The sequence below is a fragment of the Heterocephalus glaber genome, unplaced genomic scaffold (genome assembly GCF_053883595.1).
Source record: "Heterocephalus glaber isolate CG9 unplaced genomic scaffold, H.glaber_assembly_v1.0 deba00001805, whole genome shotgun sequence".
Classification (NCBI taxonomy): domain Eukaryota; kingdom Metazoa; phylum Chordata; class Mammalia; order Rodentia; family Bathyergidae; genus Heterocephalus; species Heterocephalus glaber.
In genome coordinates, this window is record NW_028258480.1 from 858,170 (window position 1) to 867,083 (window position 8,914).

At 39.6% G+C, this 8,914-nt stretch overlaps 1 protein-coding gene and 1 pseudogene across 1 annotated transcript; one reads left to right on the plus strand and one right to left on the minus strand.

Moving 5' to 3' along the window:
- Window positions 1-1,181: 1,181 nt before the first annotated feature.
- On the plus strand, window positions 1,182-2,129 carry LOC101701266 (olfactory receptor 5M10-like). Its single transcript, XM_004869794.2, has one exon. It carries the CDS (start codon window positions 1,182-1,184, stop codon window positions 2,127-2,129), a length of 948 nt encoding a protein of 315 aa, XP_004869851.2.
- A 3,965-nt stretch (window positions 2,130-6,094) lies between these two features.
- Window positions 6,095-8,562, minus strand: LOC101716846 (olfactory receptor 5AP2-like; annotated as a pseudogene).
- Window positions 8,563-8,914: the final 352 nt, after the last annotated feature.

The following is an 8,914-nucleotide window of genomic DNA, read 5'->3' on the forward strand; positions in this document are numbered from 1 at the left end:
CTCCAGGAAAAGCAGGGGCTTGTGGAGATCAGGTGACCAATGGAAATTAACCAAGAGCTCCACTCAGGATGAGCCCAGTGGATCCTAGAACCCATTTCCCATTTTGGAGTTTTTTTCTCACATCCAAAATGCATAATTAGAATAGGTAAATAATTTTTATACTTATATTCTCACAAAAAAATATAAGAAAGTGAATCAAGTTGCTCCTGAAGACAAATTTATATAGCTCTGTATGGCAGAAGAAATATTTACCTTAATGGCACAAAGCAATGGAACTGAAATGATGCAGATTTTTCCCCAGATACTCTCATTTATGATTCACTATTCAAATGCTGCCTTCCTGGGAAGCACATATGGCTGTGTAAAAGCATCTCACCTACATTTTCCTTCACAGTTCTCACTTTCCTGTAACATTATACTGAACAATTTTGTCTTTAACTGCAACATCTACTCCTCTACAATGTGTGCTTGGTGAGGGCACAGGGCTTTTATACTCATAGCTGGAACCCCCGTACATGACAACAGAAGTACGTAAAGCTCTGCAGGGCATGAATGGATAGATGGACAAACTTCCAAAGTAGAGAATTCTGCTTGATTCTGTATATTTCAGTCATCCGTTGAGACATAAATTTCAGAATTTTATTGCTCTCGGGATGAAGTTGAGCAAGGCAAAAATGATTTGGAAGTGAAAATGCAGATTTGATGGTTCATCATTTCTTCATCATCTGAAACAACAGGACTATACAGGAGAGACCCTTAAAATCGAACTTTCTTCATTCATCCAGTTGAATGATGGAGTCGACTGGCTGCTGTTTGTTTCTTATTTGAAAATATCTGGCTTCTTAATTGGAGAAAATTTCAGAAAAAATAACCAATGTAGAGATCATTAAAAGACAGGTATACATATGTGAGTATGAATGATACACAGGTATAAATATAAACAAGTGAACAAATGTGAGCGAGAAAGACAATAAGGGAACTTGTGTGTAGTATGGGTGTTTGAGAGAGACATAACATAGAGCTATAGAGTGAAATGGTACTTAAAAATTAGGATTCGATTGTTGAGGAAAGTGATAGTCCCACACATGAAAACATAAATGAATAGATATTAAAACACATGGAAGAGAAATGAATTTTCTTGGGGAATTCACTGTCACTTTTGGTTTTCAAGGGATAGGAAAATGTCCTCCCGGAACCACACCCCAGCAATGGGGTTCATCCTCCTGGGCCTCACAGACGACCCTGTGCTGGAGGAGCTGCTCTTCACCGTGTTCCTGCTGGTCTACCTGCTCACGCTGGCAGGAAATCTGTGCATGATCCTGCTCATCAGGACCAGCGCCCACCTCCAGACCCCCATGTACTTCTTCCTCGGCCACCTCTCCTTCGTGGACATTTGCTACTCTTCCAACATCACTCCAAACATGCTGCACAGTTTCCTCTCTGGGCACAAGAGCATCTCCTGGGCAGGCTGCTTCATGCAGTGCCTTCTCTTCATCGCCCTGGTCATCACCGAGTTCTTCCTCCTGGCAGCCATGGCCCTGGACCGCTATGTGGCCATCTGCAGCCCTCTGCACTACAGTAGCAGAATGTCCAGGGCCATCTGCGTCTCCCTGGTCTCCTTCCCCTATCTCTTCGGCTTCCTCAACGGCCTCTCTCAGGCCCTGCTGACTTTCCGTTTGTCCTTCTGCGGCTCCCTGGAGATCAATCACTTCTACTGTGCGGACCCTCCTCTCCTGCTGCTGGCCTGCTCTGACACCCGCATCAAAGAGATGGCCATGTTCGTCATAGCCGGCTTCACTCTGTCCAGCTCTCTCTCCATCATTCTTCTGTCCTACGTTTTCATTTTTGCAGCCATCCTGAGGATGCGTTCTGCAGAAGGCAGGCACAAAGCCTTTTCCACTTGTGGTTCCCACCTGACCACGGTCACCATCTTTTATGGGACCCTGTTCTGCATGTACTTAAGACCTCCGTCAGCAAAGTCTATGGCAGAGTCTAAAGTGATTGCAGTGTTTTATGCTTTTTTGAGCCCAATGCTGAACCCATTGATCTATAGCCTAAGGAACAAGGATGTGATCTGGGCCATGCAGCACTTGGTCAGAGGAAAGTTTTTCCAGAAAATTGCAGTCTAGCATGTGTTCATTTCTCACCACACAGTCTGTTTGATAACACAGTGCATCTTTACCGGGTTGTGAAATGTACATCCTTGACTTATTTATCATCATGAATTCTCAGTGGCCATTTTTTTCATTTGTTCTTGCAATTAATTCCTTCAAGATTAATTGTTTTAATAACCAGTATTATATTGATATTGGAAAATATTTTTGCATAGAAACTCTGAATATGTATTGGCTAATGTACAAGCGTGCTATATGGTCGTAATATAAATAATATAAATGTAAGTATGTTATACATAACTTATTTGAATAAGAAGACTTCCAACTCATCTTCTTTCATTAATGTACTACCCTGAGGTTCAAAGTAAGTAGACTATTTTTGCAGTTTTTTCCCTAATGATAAAATAATTTATACTATGAAGTCTACTATGGGACAGTTGTTTTAATGCCTACTACATCACTAAGTGAACCCTCAAGACAATTTAAATATATCAGTCTCCTCAGGGTTTAAATTTTCTGCTGCATTTTCTGACACTTAAATTACATTTTTCTTCAACAAAACTGCCCATTTGAAAAAGATTGGTTATTTGCCTCAGGTTTTAAAAGAAATTGTTATCACCTACTTATGAGTGTTCAAGTCTGTGAATCCAACTCCCTAACTGATGTGGTCCAGGTGTATTTTGGGGTAACATTGGCTGTGACTTTAGGCTAATGTATTGGGAATCATTTCAGTGGTGTGTGAGGGAGTGTGTGTCCATACTACCATTCTTCAGGAGGTCCCTTGTGTTTACTTTTGTTCCTAAAGCTGTATGTGAATCACGTTTTCCTATATAAAGCTGCTTTCCTACTTGCCAAAACTTCCAGTGAGAAAGTAGATAGCAATTCAGGCTTCAGGAGGAGATCTATATTTCCTTTAACTCACATATATATGGTGGCTGAATAAGACGAGACACCAGTTGTGGATTCTTTGTAATATTTCCCGTGTGATCAGGGTTTTGTTTGTCTAGTCTTTGCCTACACCAATCCTCAAGAGTTCTACCAAACCTCTCTTCCAGCAGATTTAGTGTTTCTGTTTTAATACTTAGATCTTTGATCCATTTTGATTTTAGTTTAGTGCATAGTGAAAGACATGAGTGTAGTTTTAGTCTTCAGCATGTGGAAAGCCAGTTTTTCCAGCACTAGTTATTGAAGAGGCTGTCTTTCTTCCAGTGCAGGTGTTTGGCCCCTTTGTCAAAGGTAAGGTGGCTGGATGTGTTTAGGAAGTACTACAAAGAATCAACAATGGGACCTCATCTTATTGAAAAGCTTTTTCTCAGCAAAAGAATTCAACAACAGAGTGAAAAGACAACCCACAGAGTGGAAAAAAAAATTTAGCCAGTTTTTCCTTAGACAAAGGACTAATGTCTAGAACATATAAAGAATTGAAAAAAATCAGACCCCCCCCAAATTTAAAGACCCAATCGAAAAATGGGAATCTGAAATGAATATACACTTCTCAGATAAAGAAGTACAAAGGGCAAATAATACATTAAAAAAAATTTTCAACATCACTGGTCATTCAAGAGATGCAAATTAAAACAATGCTGAGATTTCATCTCACTCTAGAAAGAATGACTGTTAAGAAATCAACCAGTAACAAATGCTGGCAGGAATGTGGAGAAAAAGGAAACCTGCTCCACTATTGGTGGGAGTATAGACTGCTGCAACCACTGTGGATATTAGTGTGGAGATTTCTCAGAGAACTAAAACTAGAGGTTGCATTTGACCCAGTTATTCCCCTTTCATGGTATCTTCCCAAAAGAATTAAAAGAATCATACCACAGTGATATATCCATATTCATGTTTATAGCAGCACAGTTTGTAATAGCTAAATATTGGCTTCAGGCCAAATGCCCATCAACTCATGAGTGGATAAAGATGTAGTTTTATTATATAATGGAGTATTATTCAGCCATAAAGAAGGACAAACCTGAGACATTTCTAGGTAAATGGACACACCTTGAAACAACACTTTTAAATGAAATAAATTGAACACACGTGTGTAAACATTGCATTGTCTCTCCAGTGTAAATAAGGACCAAAATGTATAATACATATTGTGAAATAGGAAGAAATGGTTCAAAATTATACCAAGTGTAAGATGCTTTGTTAATAATTAAAATGTTTTAAATAAAAAAAACAAGAAACAATTTAGGAAATAGAGAAACAAAACAAAACAAACAATAAAATAAAAGCCTAAATGACAAAAAAACCCAGATGGAAAAAGGAAAATGAAATAAACAAAACAACAATAAGGAAAAACAATAAAATTCCTCTGGTGCTGCCCACAGCTCTGGGGTAATGTTCAAGTCAGAGCCCAAAGCTGTGCTGGGTGAGCACTCAAGTCTGCCGTAGGATTAGCCTGGCTGTGGGGCTGATCTTGACTTCTGAATGTGGGGGCTGGGGCCAGGCTCCAGCCACAAGGTTTCTTATGTCCCTTGCCACTAGTTGAGATCAGCGAAGGAAAGTGGAGTGGTTTTCTGTAATGGTGCCAAGAAGCTCCAGTAGAAGACACAGAGAAGAAATAAATTTAATCAAGTTGGTGAGAACCACATCACTCCATCCTTGTCACTTTGCTGAACATGAGACTGTGGAGTTAAGTGATGGAAAATGAGCCTCCATATGCTGGACCATGGAATCTCGGCTCGATAATGAGTGATATTGGAAATAAGAGTGGGTGAAGAACAATGAAAAACTTTCAATCAAACTGATGATTCAGAAGGTAAGGGTAGATGTTTTCCTCTAGGACATGAACGAGATTAAGAAGAAAAGAGGAGGAGGAGAATGGGGCACAAGTTCACCTGTCTCAGTTCACTGTGGAAAGTGTAAGTCATTGATAGAGGAAAGCACTCTCTAAGGGGTGAGGATGAGCTAATATCTCCCTTGTGGTCTCTGTTTAAGGATAAAATGGTTTCACTTAGAGCACGTGGAGTGCAGACATTCTGCTTCATAGTCTGCTGCAGAGGTCGGAATGGAAAGACATAGGGATAGACACTGACCTAATTCCAAATCATGACTTAGATTTTCCTTACCAGGCAATCACGCCAAAGAAGGCTGTTGTCCAATTGCTTCAGCCATGATGCACACTCCACTACAATAGCTAATGGACAGTTTATTTGACAAATGTTTATGAAACATGAAACTTTGAAAGCAGTAGACAAAAAACACAAAACACACTTATTATTACCTTCAAATTATTGCAATTGATACATAAAGTCAGGGAATGATGAACACCTTTTCCAATTACTGTTGTGGTTATTATTAGAACATTTGGTATTATTGAGAGCTATATGAGTGGAAGTGTTATTATTTGTTGTATATTCTGTGGTCCACCACCCAGATGTGCTTTCCATGGCTGAATTATTTATTCCCCGCTTCCAAAAGTTTTGGTAGCTGACAAATCACAGCTGATTTCCACCCTTTTAACTGCCCTGCTGAAAGGACTTATCTTGCCCAAGGTAGTCCGGCTGCTGAGGAACCCACACTTCACACTGAGGACTGTGGGGTTACAAATTTGAAACACCTCTGAATGGCATCCCAGCTCCAGAGCTATGTCTGAGACTGGATCAGTCCTGCTCAGCAACTCATCACAGTTCAACCTCATTCATTTGACCTAGCTTCACTAAAAATTCAGGTGTTGCTCAAGAGAACAGTCTCTGACACACTTCCTCAATAAAAAGTCTGCTTCCAAGCCTCTTTTCCTTGAACCTAACCAAAGATACCAATCAGATATGATAAGAACAGATTGTGATAAGCTAGATACTGAACTTGAAATGTGAATCTAAGTCAGTAAAGTCTAAGTGTGTCAATACTATTACCCCATACCTCGTTCATCCACTGTGCTTACTCATCAGAGGGGTCTATGTAGATACATGTAATATTTAGCAGATTAAGAAACATATCTCATTTTTAAACATAAGACATAGAAGGCATTTTAGCACTCAAAAATAAATATGAAATATATCATCTACATAAGAAGTTGGGTAACTTGACTTAAGAATAGGTATTGCTTTAAGACCTTGTTCGGGGACTCTCACATACTTATTTTTCAAACTGTAGATGAGAGGATTTAGCATGGGGATCACTACTGTATAAAATACAGACAAAACTTTGTCCTGCTCCATTGAGCAGCTGGATGTAGGTCACAAGTACATGAAGAGAATCATCCCAAAGAAAATGGTGACAGCCATGAGGTGAAAGGCACAGGTGGAGAAGGTTTTGTGCCTTCCCTCCATGGAAGGCATCATCAATATAGCGATGAGAACACATAGGTAGGAAATATGGACGATCATAACACAGCTGATGACAAAGTGGAGAGAGCCGTGATCACAATGCCATTGATGTGGGTGTCAAAGCAGGAGAGTTTGAGCAGCGGTGGGGTGTCATAGTAGAAATGGTTGATCCTATTCGAGCTGAAGGAGGACAACCTGAAAGTCATCCCTGTGTGCACAGTTGCATTTCCAACCCTGCTGCGAAGGACGTAGCCACTAACATACAACAGATTCTCTCAGAGATGATCACTGGGTACAGCAGAGGGTCCCAAATGGTGACATGGTGATCACAAGCCCTCATCACCAGCCCGAAGCAGTCAGTTCCCAGGAAGGAGCCAAAGAAGTAGAGCTGGGCTTCCTCTCAGCCACGAGGTTCCCCAGCATGGGGGTGACAAAGGAAGAGTAAGAGGCGTCCACAAAGGAGAAGCTGCTGAGGAAGAAGTACGTGGGCGTGTGGAGGCAGGGATCCAGCTTTATCAGCGCAATCATCCCCAAGTTACCCACCATGGTTGCTGCGTAGATGGGCAGAGACAGTGCGAAGAGGAAGGCTTGCAGATCTGGGTTGTCAGAAAGTCCTAAGAGGACGAATTCTGTCACTTCTGCTTGGTTTCTGCCTTGGCCTCTTTCATGTGTTTGATCATTTCAGCTGCAATAAGAGAGAAGATCAAACTTTGTGTTTGGTCAGGTGAATACTTGGTAGAATAGTTTATATGTTTTAATGACACCTATAAATTCTAACTGAAGCATGAAATTTGAGAGCCTCGCAAAAATTGTCTTAGACTTTACATCAAAATATCTGTGGATAAATATTTGTTCTGTTCTCTACTAATGACTTTGAAAGAAGGGATTTATTATCCATTGACTATAAATACTTTTTTGTGTGTGTGTGCCAGGGATCAAACTCAGGACCCTGTGTTTGCGAGGCAGGCTGCGGCACCACTGAGCTATATCCTCGGCCACTATAATGACTTTTGACACTAACTATCCATTAAATAATTACAATGACATATGCTTGAGAGGTTGTCATTATTTTAAATTAAAGAAAAGATATCTTCTGTTTAGAACTTCTGGAGAAATGATGATGGAATGAATTTATAACACTGTCTGGGTACAAGAAGATTACTTTTAAAATATTGAATATTAAAATTTGACATTGCCAAACAAGGAAAAATTTTGAAACTCAAAGGATGGGGTGCTTAAAATTTTATGACTAAGGTGGAAATAGTGGATAGCACCATGTATACTCTGGTTTATACATCATGCTAATTTCCTGGTATCACTTATTGTTCATTTTCAAGTCATTCACTCCATTTTAAGAGAATCAAATTATAAAAATAAATGAACATCCTTGAGGAAAAAGAGTAGATTAAACAATACAGGGGAAATACCTAGAAAAGAGATTCACATAGTTATAGTAGAAATTATTATCCATAGTATAAGTATAGTTAACAGTTATGTGGCATATAACTCAAAACACCAGAAGAAATTATATGGAAGGTTTTCACCATATGAAACAAATATTTCAGGAAACAAATATGATTAATTTTTAAATTTATACAATATAAACATGTGTGAAACATCACAATTTCCCACAAAGATATGGAATTTTTATGTTTTCATGTATTAATCAGAAAAAAATATTAATAATAATGAATAACAAAATCAAGGAACACCAGAAGTAGTATGTGAATTTTTCTAGCCATGCAATTCAGTCAGAGGAATAATTTTACTTCAATTGATGTAAAAGGAAATAAGATTTACTCATTGCACATTGTGATGAAGGCAAATATGAGACTAAAAAGAAAGAGATGTCCACCCTAGATCTAGTGTTGAGGTCAGCCTTGCTGTGGCTAGGACCAAATACTTGACTCCTGCAAGTTAACAAAGGTTAATTTCGGCTCCCTGTGGCAGAGATTTCAGTCCATGATCAGAGGGAACCAAATGAACAGATCCTGGCAAAAGCACATGGAGGAAAACTGCTCCTCACTTGGTGGTCAGAAACAGAGAGAGCAAAAGAGTCAGAGAAAGAGAGGGACCCTGCAATGGCACACGCCAGAGACCCACCTCTTAGCAGGACATTTAACTGAGAACTCATCCATGATTAGTCGGCCAATGAGTACAGTGTCTCCATGATCCATTCGCCTTCTGAAAGCCCAAGTGAGAACGTTAGAGACCCTGGGGCGACATTTTAGATCTGAACTGTAAACTTAAGTAGTCTAAATGGAATTGAGGTTTTCTCCTTGAAAGAGGTCATCAGACCAAATATAGGACCATAAAGGAAACTCAGAGCTATGTCTAGCCTAGATCTGCCAATTAAAAATTTATACAGGGATGCCTATATCTAAATTAGTATTTACTCTCATTCAAACTCTTCACCCCTTCCATGGTCTCAGACTATTAAGCAATAGACTAATCTGTGCAAAGCTAACCATCAAACTATTGCTCAGAAGGTGAGAAAAGGTAGTCAATCTTCTGTCATTTAGAGAAACA

Excerpts from the sequence above, each read along its gene's own strand:
- LOC101701266 (XM_004869794.2), top strand. The coding sequence starts at position 1,182 with ATGTCCTCCCGGAACCACACCCCAGCAATGGGGTTCATCCTCCTGGGC.